The sequence below is a fragment of the Neovison vison genome, chromosome 2 (assembly GCF_020171115.1).
Source record: "Neovison vison isolate M4711 chromosome 2, ASM_NN_V1, whole genome shotgun sequence".
NCBI lineage: Eukaryota > Metazoa > Chordata > Mammalia > Carnivora > Mustelidae > Neogale > Neogale vison.
In genome coordinates this window covers 86,891,725-86,911,573 of record NC_058092.1, presented here as the reverse complement: position 1 = coordinate 86,911,573, position 19,849 = coordinate 86,891,725, and the positions used below count along the sequence as shown (strand labels likewise).

Here is a 19,849-nt window from a genome sequence, read left to right as displayed (position 1 = left end):
AATATGGACATCTCTACTGTTAGCAATTTTGAGTAGCTAAAATCTGTGAGCTTCTTTCCATTTCCTAACTTGTACTGCCCTCTTTACCAACACAAAGATCAAAATAAGCAGTCATCAGACCATTAGTCAGCACTTTCAGTAGAATTGCATCAAAGATTAATCATCTCTGTAAAGGAGTTCCCCATTATTCCCTTCAAAGTAATGGTTTTTAGGACTAGTCATCATATGACGATTTTTTAGTTCCATATTCAGTGTTCCTGATCTTTACACAAAAGTCTAAACTTTTTCTTTACACAAAAAGTCTAAACAATAGATAATAAGTCTATTGTTTAGAACAGTGTGCCTTAGTGGAATGGGTTTAGAGGCCAATGAAACCTAGGTTCAAATCCTAGGTGTGCCAATTACTGGTTCTGTAGCCAAGAACAAAATTATTTTTAATTCTCTGGACTTCAGTTTCTTCCTATATAAAATGAAGGTTTTTAAGAATTAAATGAAAAAGCCAATATAAAAAGACCTTTCACACCTCTACCATGTAATAGGGGCTCAGTAAATAAGAGCAATGATTATCATCACCTCGAAGAATAAATGTTCACATATATAGAAGGGCAAAAGGGAAAGATCTAGAATAAGAGCTAGGGTGACAGGGGCTATAATTGTGTACATATGGAGGAACAGAAGAGAGTGACATGTGTTTGTGTGTATGCATATGTCTGTATGTGTGCCCAGTGTGAGAGCCAAGTTTAAGCGTGGGATCAAAGAGAAAAAGAAACCCAATAGAGAAAAAAAGATAATCAAGAGGAAGAGGAAGGGAGACCCCATCAGGCAGAAGAAGATAAGTTTGACTGAAAAGCATGTAATCTGTCACTGATACCCAATCAATGCATGGTAGGGCAACTTCCCAGGGCTACCTACATCAGTGCAGTCCAGTCATATGGGCAGGTAGAGAACCATAACACTAATAAACAATGACTTTCTTGAAGGCAACACCCACATCCTATAACAGTGGTAAATTTCTAAAGTACTTTTTGCTTTTTGTCTTCTTGAGCAGAAATCTTTGCACTAGTCTGCCTTAGGTAGAGATCTGTCCAAAAGGAAGATTTAACTTTTTTACAGAGCAAGAAAAAGAACAACGTTCTGCTTCTGTCGTTCTAAAAAATCAGGTGAGGCAAGCTTCTTGAAAAGGGATTTGCTGGACTCCTTTGTGAGACCCTAGTATTTTAACAACCAATCATGGAAGCTTCAGATCAGAGAGGTCTACCACAATAAGGTTACCAAAAACAAAAACAAAACCCGTTTATTACTAAGATTTAGCCAGATAAGTCAGGAAGAAGAAATGATGGAAAGAAAGATCTGCTCTTTGTTAGAATGGGGAATTGTGGGATGTAAAAAGAGCAAGGTAGAAGTGGAAATGGGGAGTTGGGTAGGGATGTGAAATGTAGGGAAAGGTACACTAGGAAAGCAAGGTTACCTTCAACGGTGGAGCAGGGGTCATTTGAAGATGCCTCCCCATAGACTGTGGAATAAGGTAGCCCCCTTTGTGTCATGCTCCATACAAACCTAGGGGTCCAGCCTGCCCTGAGGCAGTGTGGTAGGGTCAAGACAGGAATGTAGAGAGAAGCCAGAAATCAAGCCTCTGTGCTGCTGGTCAGAGGTAGGTGAGGCAGAGGCTGGAGAGGCCAGCCAGACTTCAAAGGGCTCTCCAGCACCCGGGGAAACCGAAATGAGGGCATGTCAAACAGAGCACACTACAGACTTTGACCAGCCAAGAGATCAACCACAAGTCACACCCATCCAGTTTTCAGCTATAAACACCCACAGGGCCTGCAGCACCCAGAGGAAAAGGGACAACAGGCTAGGGCCAAGGCAAGCAGGGAGCTCTGCCTGAAGACACCAGCCCCTCCCACCACCACGAGGTTGCATAAGCCTCAACCCTTCCCCCATGTGCCAGACACGCTGGGGAGGAAGAGACCAGTCATCTGAGAGGCTGAGCATTTTTAGCTAAGGCAAGCAGAATAGTACCCAATTGGATTAAACTATTGAATGGGAGTACATTTTAAACCAGTGTTTAGTTAATGGTATTCCTTCCTCTATCCAGAAAGCAAGGTCTTAGAGAAGAAGCCACAACAGTATAGACTAAATAAAGCTTATTTTTTGCACACCCAAGTTGTAATGTGGGTTACATTTCGCAATACCATTACACATTCTTTCTTTGGTCTCATGTGAAAAGGCAACCTAAGCACAATATGTAGTTGTTGACTGGCAGAACTTCCAAAGGAACGAATTCTTTGAAAGAACAAAAATTTTCTTTCTGTGTGGTCCGGCCTTAGTGGGGAGGCTCAAGTGATAGGGAAGGTGGGAAAGGGAAGAAAGGGAACTGGCTGTGGGCAAGGATTTTGTCTATTTTGTTCACTGCCATGTTGGCCGTACCTGGAGCATACTAGCAGCTCCACAAATCTGGGTCAAGTGAATGAACATTTATACTCAACTTGGGCTGTCTTCTAGCAGACATTGTCAACATGACCTGATTTAATTCTCACAACAGCCTATGAAGTTGATACAATTGTCACTCTTTGATAGATTACAAAAATGAGTTCAGAAAAGTTGAGCAACTTCTTCAGCCACACACCTGAGAAGCGTGTGATGGGAGCAGAATCCAAACACAGGCCAAACGGACTACTTTGACTTCTTGAAGTATTGCCTCCTATGAAGGGAAATAGCTTCATAAAGGATAAATTCCAGTGAGGTCTCTGCCCTCTGTTTGATATTACAAGAGAGATCCTGATGTTCTCCACCATGACCTGACTCCCACTGAAGAACCCATTCTTCTTCGGCTGCCGTGATCGCAATGCCAGAGTAGTGGGGCTACTGGGCCTGTTGCTGTATCTAAGTTGAAATGCTAATAGGAAAGTTATCTGGGTAAAAAGAAATCACAGGGAAGTAGAAGGAGTTGTGTGGGAAACCGAAATGCAATCCTAGAAAAAGGAAAGGAAAGAAGAAAGGGAAATCATGACCGTAATCAGTACTTTAACTGAAATAAGCATTTTTAAACGTCAAAAGAACCCTTGAGCTTTGTGTAATCAAAATAAACAAAACAAAAAACAAAAAAAAAAAAACACAGGCTAAATTGCATAAAATAAACCCTTTCTTGGGTTTCCAGTGACGTTACAAACCACAAGAGGCTCTACCATCTATTTAAATTACAGCATGAGCTTTTACTCTCTGGTGGGTTGTTTGGTCAAACACCGGCATCTAATTAACATTTACCACGCCTTCCTGCTTTGATCTGCTGCTCCCTCTGAATTCAACAGACATTCAAGGGGATGCAGAAGCAAAATCATTGTCATTTCAAAGACTTGCTTTCCATTTATGCCAGTTATAAAAATTAGCAAAGGGCCAATGGCCTAAGGGTCTAAAGAAACTCTGGCTGGATCTAACAGAAATAAAGCTGGAGGCAAAAAAAATGGAAATATTACCAGCAACACAAATTTTTCACTTTCGTTGCTCTTGCTAATATGACTATGATTTTCAAATACCACAAGGAAAGGAGAAATTATGACAAGTCAGGAGCAACTCACTTATCTCTGAAATGAGACAGCTGGATACATGAATCTCTAAGATCCCGTCCAACTCAGTGGCTCTCCAAGTCTGGGGAAGCCTGAGGAAGTTCTCCTGGCTTCGTTGTGTCATGAAAAAGCAAAGCCCAGCTTCACTGGTCCCTGGCTCTGTGGCGTGGAGGAAGTCATTTGGCCCCATTAGCTTATAAGATTCCTCCTCCTCAGGGAACAGATGGTGATACACAGTTCACAGGATTCTTTTGTATCGCTGCTGAAAAAGTGGGGATGTCAGACTTGCTCAGAGCTTTCAATTTTTAAGGAATTTTACAAAGGAAGTACAAAGTGGGGAACTAGCATTTGGGAAGAGCCTAGAAGGCAGCATCTGATGCACATGACTGATTTTCTCAAAATGCTACTTCGTTGTACAACACGGCATCTTTCAGAAAGGTTGTGATGCTACTATTTTAGAACCCATCATCACCATGCAGTGGAAACCCAGGAGCTGGAGACCTCCCATTCAGATATGGGGCAGACTCCAATGATCAGACATGCCAGTTTGAAAGATTGTATAATGCTCAGTCCCAGAATACAGGCTGGCCTGTTCTCCCACTCCACCCAGGGCGCTCACACCTCAGGCCACCAAAAGGAGACCACTCTGAAGTGGGACTGACTTAGTGCCTATGGTGGACCTCAGGTACTAGGAGCCCTGAGGTCACGTATGGCTACTCTCCTGTTACATTTGGCCTGGGTAAGATTTTTTTGAAATTGAATTAGTTACTGGTATTTAAAAATCAGGATATCACACATCAGAATCAGGATATCACACATCAGAATCCATATTTTCCGCTCCTCGTGGAACACCTAAGTCCACTGGGCTCACATATGTAGTTGCAGGGGCAGGAGGAGGGTGTCCACTGAGACGGACATCTAGTCTTAGGTTCACCACGTTGCTACCCAGCCCACTTCACTCTGGTACGTTCTCTGCTCTGTGCCTAGAGGCATTTCGATGCAATCCCCGATTCAGAACATCTAAGCAGACTAGAAAATTTCTGACAGCCCTCAACTGCCATGATGTAATTGCCCAAGGCTGGAAGTGGCTGCTTGGGCATCTAGCTGATAGAGTGAGAGACCGATTTGAGGCAGGCCTGAAAGTCAAATGATAGAAGAACACCCCACAGTTCAGTGGTGTGGCAGACAGGCTGTAGAGCCTTCTAATACTGACAAGGAATTGGGTCCAGGCCAGAAGCATTGCTTTAATACTGCAAGCGTGTTTTGGACTGTTCTGCCATGTATGGGATATAAAATGTTATTTTGTAAGATAGCATGTTCATTAACCCACAATATATGGAGATATTTCCACAATTATCAAGGATCAGTTCAGCGCCCTTAAAGCTGAATCCATTTCAGCTTCACTAAAATAAATGCTTTCCATATCCTACAATTCTCTTCAATAAAAATAAACCCAGTTCCTCGGAAAATAAAATAAATCACAGAGATCCTGATCTTAGTGGAGCTTAACAGATGGATCCTTATTTTCCCAAAGCCCAAACTTGGCTCTTTTCAGTGGAATTACTTTTTGTTTCTCTGTGCGGTTTCCCGATATATGATGGTTGTCAGCCTGAATGCCAGTCCCCAGATCAGGTCCTACTTGTGGGAAAGAGCTCTGTGCGCTTAGACTCTTATGTTAGTTCATCCCATTAAAGAGCTTATGCTTTGTTATCCTTTCCTGAACCTTGGCAGGGCCTCTTCATTCTCTTACAAGTTAAGTGAAAAGCAAAACTCTGCACTGGGCTGTTAATGATTCCTAGTGAGAGCCATGAAATGTGAATGGTGTTTCGTCCTGAGATTATTCAAGTAGGCGGCCACAAATCCCAGGGAGAGCGTGTCAGTCTAAAAACGTGGAAAAACATTGTTGCACCCCCAATTTCTGCCCCTCCTTAAATTTACCAAAGAAGGAATTTGGGAAAGGGAAATGATGCTGCCAACTTTTTTGCTGTAGGGTGTTACAGCCTCTAAAATAAGAGTTAATGCTATGGATTGGCTCCAAGTTACAGAAAAGTTCATGAAGTGACATATAAAGAATGTGGACAGTTTATAACACAGAGAAACTATAGTAATCGCTGATGTCTAAGACTCCTTTTGTATGGAAAACAAATTGCTCTTTTTCCTCTTTTTCCTTCAGATAGATGGAAATGAGAGTAGGGAAGAAGTAAAACTGCTTTCAGCAATAAGAAAATGTTGTAATTACTTTGCTCCAAATAGAAGTTTCCTACCAGTTACCAGCACATTCTTAATTGATAATGAAATGCAAAGTCTCCAGTGAACTTACTGCGGTAACACAGACACACAATTCCATATGAGTCAAAATTCTGCAAACCACCTAATAACATCATCCACAATGCCAGGCTCAACCCTGGCATGATGAAAGGCAGCTGTGGTGGTCTGAAAACTATCTTCTCTGGGGAGTAAATCATAGCATTCGATAACTGTGTGGTTTTTCAGCGAAACGCCTCTTTGGTGTGCTTTTCTTTCCCTTCTGTGTTTATGTAATTCCTGCAAATTCTCCACAGGCATCTCTGATCCATTAGGCAAAAATTACGTGTAAATAATTGTTTCTTATAAGAGACTCTGATAAAATCATATAGTACTTCCCAAAAGCCAACTGTCCATAAATCAAGAAAGTTTCACAACACAAAATTTTATAACATAAAGAAAAATAATTGCCCATTCCTTAAATTAAAAATAGTTTAGTTTTCAACGTTGAGCATTATTTTGAATTAACGCCTTCAGTCTGAAGTTTTACTTTGGAGAAGAACTAGTTAATTCATTCCTTTTCTGAGAAGACAAACAAAAGATTGAGCAATTTTTTTTCTCTAGTGGAACTCTGATGTGTATTTAGGCAGCCAGCATCCCACACTAGCAATCCTCCAATAGTTAGCTGCTAGGAACATTTGGGTATTAACATACACTTTAAAAATATGCTCTAGTTCCTTGATTAGTATTTAACCAAGACTTTCTGAGAATATCCAACACTGGCCTTTCTGCAAATTGAATAGAAAATCCAGATGAACATAGAAAGATACTAAATAAACAGTCCTAGAAATCAAAATTTCCTTATCTGCAGGCCACATAGACCTCAGCCCAGCTCCTGCCTTAACAGTACCCCTTTAAGGAAAGAAAGTATAATCCAGATATTTCCTTTAACTTTACCTTTGGTAACAAGCTCAGTAACTAAACTGGCTTGTACTAAATTCCTTGGAAAATGAACAGAGAGCAGAAATCCATTTGATACAGATCACCCACAGATGTTTAAATTATGTGACTGCATTTCAATTTTTGCTACTTGGAGCTACAATTCAAAATAACCAATTATGAAAAAAAAACAAGACATTGGATGTATATCATTTTTTAAAAAAAGGAAAAATTTAAAAATGAATATGTAAGATGAGAGAACGTATGTGAAGCTTGTCTAAACCTTGTGTTACTAGTCGGGGTCTTTTTGCCCCTTTAAATCAGGACGTCCTTGTGGGTATGTCTTCTAAATTCCTTATAATTTGGCAACTTTTCCTGTTGCGCTTTATAGAGTATTGTAATTGACATGTAATGTCAAAGGTTGACATAAAACATTCAGAGAATTGAGGCAAAGGTTTTTTTTGGATTGAACAATCTAGGTAAGTCTTTGGTATCCTAATTCACTTTGCACGTGTGCGTGGGAATATGAAAATCTGTGTTTTTCTAAATACCACCCTGACTAGCATCTAGACAAGGAAGAGAAACCAAGAACTATTTCTGCAGGTGGCCACATGAAGATCGCCGAAGCAGAACAGCATGTGAGAGCTAACCACTATTTCTGGGGCCACAGGAGGCTGGGTGAGTGAAGACTCTCCAGGCATATGATAGTTAATGTCTTTATAAGTCTTCTCCTATTTTAGAACATAACTTTACTGGTGATTTAAATTTGTTTTTCTCTGAAGTGTCTAGACAGGCACAAGAGAAAGTCTGAAATTGGAAATAAATATGCTTTCCTTTGTGCAAAAAAAAAAAAAACCCATGAAACCACTGGTTCTGCCCCCAGAAGACCTTTGAGGGGTAGATCCGGTAATTGTTAGTGGGCATCTGAGCTAGTGGCATTCTCCAGGATCCACCCTATATGAAAGGCCCTTGAATGTGAGACACATAGCTCTGGTTCAGGGAGATTGGTGTTTAAGACTGAGATGCAGAGTTCTTGGGCTGCTGGGAGTGAGAAAGAGCTCCCTAGCAGAAGGAGTCACTGAGACATACAGCACCCAAAAAGGCCTTTCTCTAACCCTGTAGCTGATTTTCAATCCCTCACCATTAGATGGATTTGCTCAGAATGATATTGATAATGTAGGATGTGTCATGTTTCCTCTTGAGTTGTGCATTTTGGTCCTTCTCTTTTGTCCAAATTAAATAAAGGACACCACCTAAGATTTATTCAAATGTAGGCTTCATTTGCTCATTTCAACCAAGTGGCTCCACCCAAGAGAGTTCAGAGCAGTGTTCTAAAAAGAAAAACACAAATTAAGGTGAGACAGAAACTAAAAACATGAATGCTTGAATTTCACATGGGTCCTCGAACTTGAAAATTTTGATACAAATGCTCTTATTTCCAACAGCATCCAAAAACATAGAGGACTTGTCTCCATTCCAAATCTAAAAGTTAATGCCCCATTATCTAATTTTAAGTTATTTAGAGATATTGGTTAAATAATAGCTGCTAACATGAACCACATTTGCTAAATAAAATTATTTTACATTGCTTAAGAACTCAGTATATTAAGGGATTGCAACAGCAGTGGCAAACTCAGGTTCCCTGGACCCCAAAGAGAAGGAGCCAGTAAAGCACTAGGGCTGGAGAAGGGAATCCTATAAACTCTGGGAAGGCGGGGAATTTTTTAATGGTTTGCCTGATAGACATAGCACACCACCTAGGGCAAGCATTCTTGCAGAATGCAATGGGTGGATGTACCCATCAAGAGGGGTGGGAGCAGGAAGACTGGGCCACACAAGGCTTCCTCAGTAAGGTTGTTCTTTCTGCCCTGGTATCACAAAGCTGCAGAAAAGCGGACCAGTAATGGGATCAGAACTCTAGGGAAGTAGATAAGCAACCAGCTTCCCCTCTGGGTCATCCCTGGTATCACTGCCCCTTCTTTCCTGTTCCCATTCTCCCTGTATCCAATCAGCCTGACCAAGGACCACGGCAGCACCTGAAGCACTTTGCCTCAACCCTGCAACTCCCGGAGACGGCTGAAGGAAGAAATCCTCCCACAGGGCTGAGCACAGGCAGTTTGTTTAAGCTATGACAAGCGTATAAAGGCATCAAGAACGTGAGCCTGTCTTCCATTTGTTCTGTGTCTCTGTGCATGACTTCTAACAATGCAGTGCTTGCACCTGTGGTGAGCGTTATTATCTCACTGGATGCCTTTTATAGGTTTGGTCACATAATAAGAAATGATTTGGCACACTCCAGTCTGAAAGTCACCAATACTAATATGTGTCAGTGCCCATGTGTGAAAGCCCATTCTTCATAAGGTTACTTACAGTACATTATGTATTCCTAAGACTGAAACCAGAATGTCAATAGACTTTTATTGTGACAGTTTCATTACAATCCTAGACTCTTCCAAGATACAGAAATTCTCCAGGGATTACAAATACCAATACTAAGCCAAATTCTCATCCTATAGAAGCAAAGAGAATATCATTGGGTCACAATTATTTAGCATTTTAATGTTTTGGTTCTAGGACTTAGCAGAATGCTAAGTGTTCCTTCTATGGAACACTTTGGAACTTTTGCCATGTTCTATTGAACTCTTTGGAACCTCATTTCATAACTTCACAGAGAATGTCCCATATCACCCTCATATTCAAATGGAAGTCTGCCATCCTGATTTTATTTTTTTTTTTACAGTTCATAGGCTTTAATATGGTTGGATAAGTTTAGACAAATGCATACACCCAAGTAAATAACATCCTAAAAATAAAGATGCAGAACATTGCTAACAATCTGTAAACTTCCTTCATGTTCATTGCCAGTTTATCCTCTCTGCAAGGCAACCACTCTTCTGATTTCCATCATCATAGTTCGGTTTTGCCTCTTAAATTTCACATAAATGGAATAAGGCAGTATGTTCTCTTTCGTAGCTGGCTTCTTCTGCTCAATAGAATGGTTCTGAGATTTATGCAAATTATTGCAAGCATCAGTAGCAGTTCCCTTTTAAATTTCTGAATAGTATTCTGTTGTATGAATTTACCACAATGTGTTTATCCATTGTTAACACAGGATCTGGTTGGGCACATAATGGTACTCCAGTAAAAGAAAATGTAGCAATTCTTGTTTATTCAAATACACAATCCACACATGGTTTTGCTGATAATTATACCCAGAGCTAAATCTAATTTTTAATCCTTCAATCCTCAAAGGGATGAAAAAGAGAGCATGAGAAAAATAGGAACCACTTGAAAGGCTGATTCTAAGAAGAAAGCACAAGGAGTAAGAGATCGGATGTATTAGGTGAAATATCTTCAACATGAACCAAATTTGCTCTTTGTCCTGGTTCTTGTCAAGGACTGTGAAAAGACTGAATTTAATGCAGGTCTAACCCTCCTTCACTGTTATCTTCCTCTTATCTCTCCTAGGTCTTTTGACCACTGGTTAAAAATTCTTTTTCTTTGCAAACAATCTAAAGGCTTTTGTGATTCAGGTAGACCTTGCTTGCCTGGGCATTCTGGAAGATGACTCTAGTTCCAATCAGTGTGGCAGTGCAGGCAGTGGTATGTGTAAAAAAATATTTTGAGTCCCTTTCTTTGGACCATGTAAAGACATCAAAAAAGCAGGAAGGTTGGGGGAAATGATGTAATCTATTATGATTTCTCATCATCAAGAACTTAACTGTGTCCACAGGGAAAGAATACTATAATAGGTCCTATAAAAGTTTCTTTTGGTTGTGATTTCCCTATCAAGATGTTTTAAAACATTTAGAGAAAACACAGACAAATCTAGTTTGATCTAGTTAGTTAAGAAACAAACGAGATCCATCTAGTTTGATTTTATTAGTTAAGTGTCTGCAGGAAACATCGTTTCAGCTGAGTATGGAACCAGCAATATTAAAGAAAAGAATAACTGAACATTACACAGATAGCACAGAAAATCATTATTGCAAATAATGTAGGTAAATAAGAGTTCCTAGTTAGAAATTAATTTTTGAACCAATGACTACAAGTTCAAATTTAACAGTTCTGTGTTAAGTATTATGTCTTGCTTCTCAATTGAATATGGGGCTGCTAATATTTATAATTACTTGAACTTCAAGTCCTCCCTTGGTAGGATTTCCCCAATAGAGCAAATCATCTTTCTGAAGTTGCTATTTCAGAGTAGTAACTCCCAAACCAAGCTGTATTTGTAATAACCTGGAAAACGTGAGAGGTCTCAGTGATATACTGGATAGAAGCATGAAGAATCAAAATCATTCAAAAAGTACAGTCTGGGTTAGAAGTACTACAAAATATTATATTGGGCACATCCTTATCACAGGCAGTGTCCACTGCAGAAATTAATCCAATTTAAAAAGAAGCTAAAATCTTCATAATAAGACTTTTTACATTGGGAGAACCTTAAAGATGCCATAAGTCACAGTCAAAGCACTGATATTACTAAAATAAAATCCAGTCTCTATTCAACATATATGCAAAATTTCTATTACTATAAATTTTGGAATTTCTAATATCACTAGATCAACTTTTATTAAAGAATTTAATTTTTCTACTTATAATGAGGCTAAAAAGCAAGAGCAAACACTTGTCTTATGTAAGATATCTATTGAAATGTTCTGTAGAATTGTAATCACATTTAATGTTGGGAATAAAGTATTCTTTTTAAAGATTTATTTTATTTATTTGAGACAGAGAGAGTATGCAAGGGGATTGGGGCAGAGGGAGAGGGTCTCAAGCAGACTCTGTGATAAGCCTAAAGTCTCACACATGGCTTGATCTCAGGACCCCAAGATCATGACCTGAGCTGAAACCAAGAGTCTGACGCTTAACCAACTGAGTCACCCAGGTACCCTGGAAATTAAGTATTATTGGATGTCGATTTGTAACTTTCCTGAATATTTATGAGTCAGAGGCACTTCAACAAGCATATATCAGGCATTGCTCCGATTGCCTGTTTTACTCCTCTTATAGAATGCTACCTATGTCTTTTAATCAGAGCTTTATGGATATTTGTCTTAGTATAAAAATATAACTACTGAGTTTTTTTTTCATACTCAATTCTCAGGATACACTAAATTAAAACCAGATATTTGTGTTGAGATAAAACCAAGGATTCCTTTATGTTAGCCATTACTTCTTGGTCAGAGGTAGGACTCTATCCCACACCTGCCCAGGAAAACTATAGTCCATGACTAGCTAGCTCTCTTGAAATAACATGCATGGTCTGGAATTTCCAGGAAGAATGCACATTCCATGATTGGATAGTGTTCTCACAGGTGGGCAAGTGAGGCCGTCCTCTCTGTCACTCATTGTCATGAGCTCCCCAACCTCCACCAGGGTCAGCTGCCCTACCTCATCTTCCCCATGTTGTATGAGTCACTGCTGTGCTTATAAAGATAAAACCAAGAGTAGGAACACTTATCTTCCATAGAAACACAAAATGGATAGGCTTTTCCATTATGCTTGACTATAATGAAAGCTCTAGGAAGTGAGTGCAGCATGAACTCATTCCTTCCGCCCCAGCAGACAGATGGATAGAGACATTCCAGTTTGTTTCCAGTCTTTTGTCTTCGGAGCATTTTTGGCATTTCCTTCAGGAAACTGGAGGTTGTGACCTAAGGTTTCCTTAGTTAACACACTTCTGTTTCCCACAGTTAACCTTACCCAGAAATGACAACTACTCTGTTAGGTGAGGTTTATCTTCATGTCCCAACTGTGTCCTGTGCATATTCAATGACAGTTGAAAGCGCAAATTCTGAAAGTAATAATATGACTAAAAGAGCCAAACACACCAAAATCCTTTGAATTAATCCCCAGTGAAGAGGACAATAATGTTGAAACAAGAATAAACTATTACAGTAATTCTGTGATGCTTACAAAGTGCCCTTGCTCTCATTGTATAGTTGGAGAAAGTAATGGTTAAGATGTTAAAACTTTTAGATAGTATTAATTGAAAGTTTTCAGGTATGAGATGTATACTGTTCCACCAAGGTTCTGCAACTTGCTACTTCATTGATACCGTATAGTCCCATATTGTTCAAAGGATTGTCTGGGCGAAGCCAAGATAGTGTCCTGAAAAAAATTGAGTGATTTAATATATTAACTCCCATATCCCTATCCCCATTTCTTCAGCATGTTGGTGGAAAGCCAAGAATGCAAGCTTTTGTTGATGGCTTTGCAATGACCATTGAGTTTCATAATTTAAATTAGATATACAACCACACTGTTGTAAATATATATTTTTTAAATCCATATTTTAGGACAAGACTTATTATATATAATTTACTTTGGCCTGAATACAATTTAAAACTCCAATAATTACATTTACTTGTCAATGTGGTATTTAGAAGTTGGTGGTTTTTGTCGTGTTTTTTACTACTCTTCAATGTTAACTTATTGAAGTTTCTCTTCCTGAAAAAGATAGAGTGGTTTTTAACAAACCACATTTTTTTTCACACCCTAGTTTATCAAGGTAAAATCCTTTAAAGGGTAATAGAAATTTGCCCATAACTTTGATTCTAAAGAGTCACATAGTCAAACAGAATCTTAATAATTATTTTTAAAAAAATGCTCTTCACAGAGGAATCTTTAAAAAAAAATCAGTTTATTAATGTTTAAAAGTTGATAAAGCTATGTGCAAAATGATCCACAAAAGTCAGAAACCTATTAAATACTATTTTTTTAAAAGACATTTCTCAGTTTAATTGCACTGAAAACCATACTAAAGAGACAGCAATATATTTTTATTTTTTGTAACATTTATACATATCTTTAATTGACTATTTAATGAACAGCTGTACTGAAAAACTTCTGGTATTCCCTATCAGTTAAAGTAATGCTTTAATGGCACAAGAGGGTTGTATTTTCTTAGGAAATACACGTTCAACGGTGTTAACACAAGTTAGAAAAATCCGATAAAATGCTGAAACAAATACATTCAAAAATCACGGAAAGTACTTTTAACACAACAAAATACAACCATCCTGTTGGTTGCACTAATTCACAAAACACTCTGAAATAAACATCAACAAAAGTGCCAAAGACAGATGTATTTGTTAGACAGATTCATTTAGAAATCTCTCTTGGTTTACAGTCACCCCACCCCACCCCCAGTCAGTTTTCACCTGGGTTTGCTAGTTTGTTTCTCCTATGACACAAAGGATTCTGCCCAATACCATTTAGATAAATTGGACTGCCTTATGCAGATTTCAGCCACAATGGATAACCACACTGTAACATATTTACTTGTAAAATTGTTAAAAGAGAAAAAAATCCAAGTGACTTTAACCAAATTCCAAAACTGATCCAGCTTACATGGAAACTTTGGCCTCAGCAAATAAAATTGCTTTACACCTCCAAACCATCTCCATTCCTCACCGTTTACCTCCTGGACACAGCCTACCTGCTACAGACCATCAAGATATGGACCATGCCACAACCCCAGCTCTGATGAAGGCCAGGTAGTTCGAATATAAAGTAACAGAATTTTGAGGAGGGGCATGAAGGGGAAGGGAGGGTAGGATATGCAGAGCATACCCAGAGAAGCAGAAGTGCACACAATCACTTGGGCTGAAAAGTAAGGTGAAAGAAAACATCTCCTCAAAGCTCCCCACAGACACTTTCACACTGGGACCTTAGTCTTTGAGGAGGGGCCAAATGAACCCTTCAGGAGCTTGACGATGCTAGACCTTTGGCTCAGTGCAAAATCAAAGCTCCAGGGTAGGCCCGGCCAGGCGGTGGGGGTAGGAAATAGATTCCAGGCCAGGACCTGATCTCCACCCTTCCCAGTGCATTGTTCACAGGAACTAACCCGCCAACACCCCTGCACCACCAGGCTGCTCTTACTCTGCCCGTCCTCCCTCTGGCTCCCAGCAGCTCCTCCCTGGCAGCAGTTGAGACAGAGATTTTTTTTTTTTTTTTCCAAACACTGGCTGGTGGGTCACCACACAAGAACTCTCTCCAAGGGTCCTCAGCGCTCGGTTTAGGAGGAAGAGTTGACATTTCCAGAGGACATAATGGTCTCTGGGTTGTCCCCATCGTCCTTCTGCGGGTGGGAGGAGTTGTCCGACTTACTGCGGCTGAATTCCATGCCGGCAATGATGGGTCGCTTGAATTTGCCTGCGGAGTCCCCGCTGGGGCACTTGCAGCAGGACAGGATCCGGATGAAGGCCCGGCGCATCTCCTTGTTGGTCAGGGTATAAATGATGGGGTTGGTGCCTGAGTTGAGCACGGCCAGCACCAGGAAGTACTCAGCTCTGAAGAGGATGTCGCAGGTCTTCACCTTGCAGCCCACGTCCAGCAGGAGCAGGATGAAGAGGGGCGCCCAGCAGGCGATGAAGACGCTCAGGACGATGATCACGGTCTTGAGCAGCGCCAGCGACTTCTCCGAGCTGCGGCTGGCCTTCGACATGTTCTTGCGGAAGGTCAGGCGGCGGCTCCGAGTCCTAACCAAGGAGTAGATCCGGCAGTAGAGGATGACGATGGCCAACAGGAGCAGAGTGAACACCGTGGTGCAGAAGAGGATATAGTGCTTGTGGTAGAGCGGCAGGACGGTGGAGCAGTTGTAGAGCGCGCTGATGCAGTTCCAGCCCATGATGGGCAGGCCGCCCAGGATGAGGGAGATGACCCAGCAGGCGCTGATCAGCAGGAAGGAGCGGAAGCTGTTGCTCCCGTTGTGGAGTTTCATTTTCAGCATCGTGATATAGCGCTCGATGGCGATGGCGAGGAGGCTGAACACGGAGGCAGACAGGGCCACAAACATACTCCCTTCCCGCAGAAACCACTGGGCAGGGGTGAGCTTGTAGGTGGTGGCACCAGACAAGAGCAGGTTGGCTGTGTAGGCCACTCCTGCCAACAGATCTGAGAGGGCCAGGTTGCCAATAAAGTAGTACATAGGTCGGTGGAACTTCTTGGTTTTCCAAATGGTCAGCAAGACAAAGATGTTCTCTAGGATGATACAACAGCAGATGAGAATGAAGACCACCGAGCTCAGTTTAATGCCATTCTCCTTGTCCGCGCTGATGTTCAGCTTTCCTGTGTAGTTATAATGCCGGACGATGATGTCATAGTTGACATAGTCGGAGACAGGACTGCGGAGGGCCTTCACCAGCGGGATGCTGGTAGACCCCATGGTGCGCGGTGTCTCCAGGAATCCGGGGGAGGCGCTTCTCCAGAAGAACGCTAGAGGGCGAGGCCGAGCGAGCCTTCACTTGCTGCGGGGGGATGGTGGTTCCGTCGGAGAGATCCCGGCGTTTTTGCTTTTCCTTGGTTGGAGAGGCCCTCGGAAACCGCAGCTTTAAACAAGTCACAAAGAGGAGAGCGTCAGGGAAAAAGCCACAGTACACTGGCATAATTCATTCTAACTAAGGCACTGCTCCAGTTTTGTCTGGATTTGTTTTAAGGAAACTTGGAGAAAGTGCAAAGACTGGGATTTAAAAAAAAAAAAAATCAAATTCACATTTCTTGCCAAATAAAGGGGAGAGGAAGTAAGGGGAGGGGAGGGAGAAAAAATAAAATTTACCCAAATTGAAAACTCCCAACTGAACAAGACGAAAACTCTCTTGTGTCACACCAAAATGGAAATGGAAAAACGAGAGAAGCGAGCCCCATTTGTAACACCTCTCCGGCCCTCTCACTACCCCACCTCTAACCTCCTCCAAGTCTCCAGCTTGGAGGTTCTCTGAAGCTTTGGGCCGCTCGCCAGCCGGTTCACCACCAGCTCTTGGTCTCTCCTTCGAAGAGACCCAACCGCTAATACGAAGGTGGAGACCACACCACCTCTGCTTTCTACCACCACACAGCTAAAAGAGCTGAGAACCACCACCTAATCGCCTTGCAACACATTAGATTTGCACGAAAAATCATTTGACAGAGTAAGTCATTTTGGGGCTCTATTAATAACTCTCTAGGAACAGGTGTGCTCAGGGTCTGAGGGGTGTGGGCAGCCAAGCCCGCCCAGGCCTTTCGGTAAACAGGAAAGCTTACGCTTCTGTGAAGCAACTGCTTTTTCTTAATTTCTTCTTCTAGTTTTTTTTTTTCCTTGTAAACCAGTGCAAGAAAATATTAAGGTATTCAGTGAAAAACATTCATAAGAGATTGCAACAAATCCCAGGAATTTAGTACATTCATTGATTGTATAAGGAGTATGTTTAGTTACTATGGGTTTGGCCAAAACACACATGGGCACACAGACAAAAGAGAGAAGCTAATACTACTAATGATAACGATACATGCCACTACATTCCTAATTCCAAGTTCAGAGCTTCTGTCCAGAAACATAAATGTAGGGCTGGTGCATTGCTGAACTACAGCCGGCCGGTTCATTTACTGCCCTCCCCCCCAACATGTTGCCTCCTCTCTTAGAACTAGAAAGTGTGGAAAGAATGAAACGGCACTGGTTAGCAGAAGTCTGCTTGTAATGTTTCAAGATAACTCAGCAATGTGAAAGAAGTGGAGTAACAGAAACAGCAGTAACCGGGAGAGCAGAGGCTGCTCGCGCCTAGACGCTGTGCATTTTCTCCCACCTAATTCCGCACCCTGCTCGCGGCCAGTGCAACTTTAAGCCCTTACCTCCCCACCCCCATATTCTTTGTCTATAGGATTTCCAAATATAAGCGCCTTCCCTCCCTCTGCGACCAACCGCAGGTTTCACTATCCCCCATCCCTGGTCGGGTTTACAGTTGGACTTAACCCTTTTCCAAACTTCGTAAATCACAAGTGCCCCAAGAACAATCCGATCGGGTTGGGCTCCTTAGTAGCCCAGGGATGAATGTTTCCAGCGCCCAGATATGGATGTTTCAAAAGTTGGTCTCCGCCCCCCACCTCGTTCCGATTTAAAAATTCCTTTCTAACATTGAAGACCTCCTGCAGCGGGGATCCCCCGCGCCCCCGACCGGCGCTGGCAAGGCGCGCAGTCCCCTACCTCGCTCAGGCAGGACGAAGTTGCGTTGGGAGAGCTCCGGGTCTCCACTGCGCGCTCGGCATCTTGTTGCTGCCCGGGACTGACTGCGACGCTCTCCAAACTTACTCGAGTCGGGGTCCCCTCCCTCCGCAGCCGCACACTCCAATGGCCAGCACTGCTCGCCGAGGCCCACGCCGGCCCGTTAGCTGAAGTCGCCGAGCGCCCCGCTGAGGCTGGGTGGCTTCTCTAGGAAGAGGCGGGGAGGGGTTAATATCTCAACCCCCACGCCCTCAGCCAGTGGCTGGGGGCCTCCGGATCTCGGCTGCAGAGACTCGCTGTCCAGGAAAGATCTGGGGCAGAAGCACGGACACACACACACACACACACACACACACACACATCACACACTCCTCCCCCACAGGCAACCGAAAAAAAAAAAAGAAAGAAAGAAAGAAAAGAAAACAGAGAAGGGACGGAGGCTGGTGCCCCCTGGATTCTGATGTATAAATCTCGGCCCTCGCCCTGCTGTCCGCCACTCCCGGAGACCGTTCTCCCGAGTCTTACAAAAGAGAGGAGGTGGGGAGCCTTTGGAAACTTTTCTCCTGAGAAGTCTTAGGACGCAGAGGACAGCCCGGGGTCTCGCAGCGCACCTCTCTGGTCCCCTACACGCTGGAGTCCTTGGTTGGATCGGAGTCCGGGGACTTAGGACTGGGCCCCCGCGGCCGCTTCTGCGCCGGCAGGGAAAACAGGGGCCGAGACCCCGAGAACCCCCGCCGCTCTCTGGGGAGGAGAAACTGTTCAGGGCGCACGGAGGAGATATGCAGCAGCCTAGAAGGGAGAATGGCCCCGGAGGTTCCTTTCCTTCTCCCCACCCCCCATCCCGCTGCTGCCCTGAAACTTGCGGTCTGAGGGGCAGAAGGAGGCTTTCCCGGGACTCGCGGTGAGATGGGCCAGCCCTGGGGAGACGCTGGGTAAGGGTTTCCCTCATTCAACTGGGCGCAAGGTCAGTCTTGTGTCACAGATTCTGGCCAGTCGTGTTCCTTTGGGGAGATGGGCAGCTGCTGGGGCGTGAGAGTTTTAAAAAGCTTGGGCAGCTAAAGAACTTCCAAAACGGAGAAGCCGCTGCACCCAACCGGCTTAGTCTGAGGCCGGTGCCCTTCTCTCCCCTTCTACTCAGGAAAACTCAGAGGCCCCAAAACCTCAGTGCTCCCAACACGCCTACTCTTTTCTTTCGCTTAGATTCTACTTAAGACCGTGAGAGTCGAGTCGGCCTTGGTCAGCTCCTCCTAAATGACAAACTCAGAGCACTTCTGCCCTGCCCTGCTGCGACACTGAAGATTTCCACTCAGTCCCTGGTCGCATGGGCTTCCCATCCTGGCAGATGTGAACGCAAAACTTCTCCGTGTGCAGTTTCAATTGACAGACACACCCTGTACCTGAATGACTCAGAAGGAGTCTAAATGAATAAACAGACCCCTGGTTTCTGGGATCTTATGAGTTTGCGAAAGAAGAAATCAAACGACAGTTAAAATCAAGTTCACAGCTGCCTGAAAGTCTTCATCAACGAGTTGCACCCAGCACATAGCCACAAATTCAACAACAGTACATGCATACAGCATAGAAACTAATATAACCGTTCTCTAGATTCTAGGGCTCTGGTTGGGTTTGAGAACTTACTTAAAAGAAGAGATATGTGGAGTGCTTGGGTGGCTCAGTCGTTAAGTGTCTGCCTTAGGCTCAGGTCATGATCCCAGGGTCCTGAGATCCAGCCCCATCCTGGGACCCCCTGCTTAGGGCGAAGCCTACTTCTCCCTCTCCCACTCCCCCTGCTTGTATTCCTTCTCTCACTCTCTCTCCCTCTCTCTGTGTCAAGTAAATAAATAAAATCTTTTTTAAAAAAATAAATAAATAAAGGAGAAGTATGTTGAGTCTACCCTGCACAACATAAGGCAAAATCTACCCCAACCACCAATTTATGAGTTAAGGGAAAAGAATTAAAGTGAATTGCACATCCAAACTCTATCATGATAGATATCTAATTGTTGGTCATTTTATTGATGAGAGAAATGTCACTCGGCTTTATTCACTAGATATCCCAGCTAGTATATGGTGGAGCTGGGTTCCACAACTTAATGCCATATCTCCCAGATGTCATGCCTCC

The 19,849-nt window shown here is 42.7% G+C and overlaps 1 protein-coding gene across 1 annotated transcript; it reads right to left on the bottom strand.

The window, feature by feature from the left end:
• Positions 1 to 14,515: 14,515 nt before the first annotated feature.
• On the bottom strand, positions 14,516 to 18,055 carry S1PR1 (sphingosine-1-phosphate receptor 1). The gene is made up of 2 exons (XM_044238780.1): positions 17,710 to 18,055; positions 14,516 to 16,081 (listed from the first exon to the last, which is right to left on the bottom strand). Exon 2 carries the CDS (start codon positions 15,916 to 15,918, stop codon positions 14,770 to 14,772), a length of 1,149 nt encoding a protein of 382 aa, XP_044094715.1. The 5' UTR covers positions 15,919 to 16,081; positions 17,710 to 18,055; the 3' UTR covers positions 14,516 to 14,769.
• Positions 18,056 to 19,849: the final 1,794 nt, after the last annotated feature.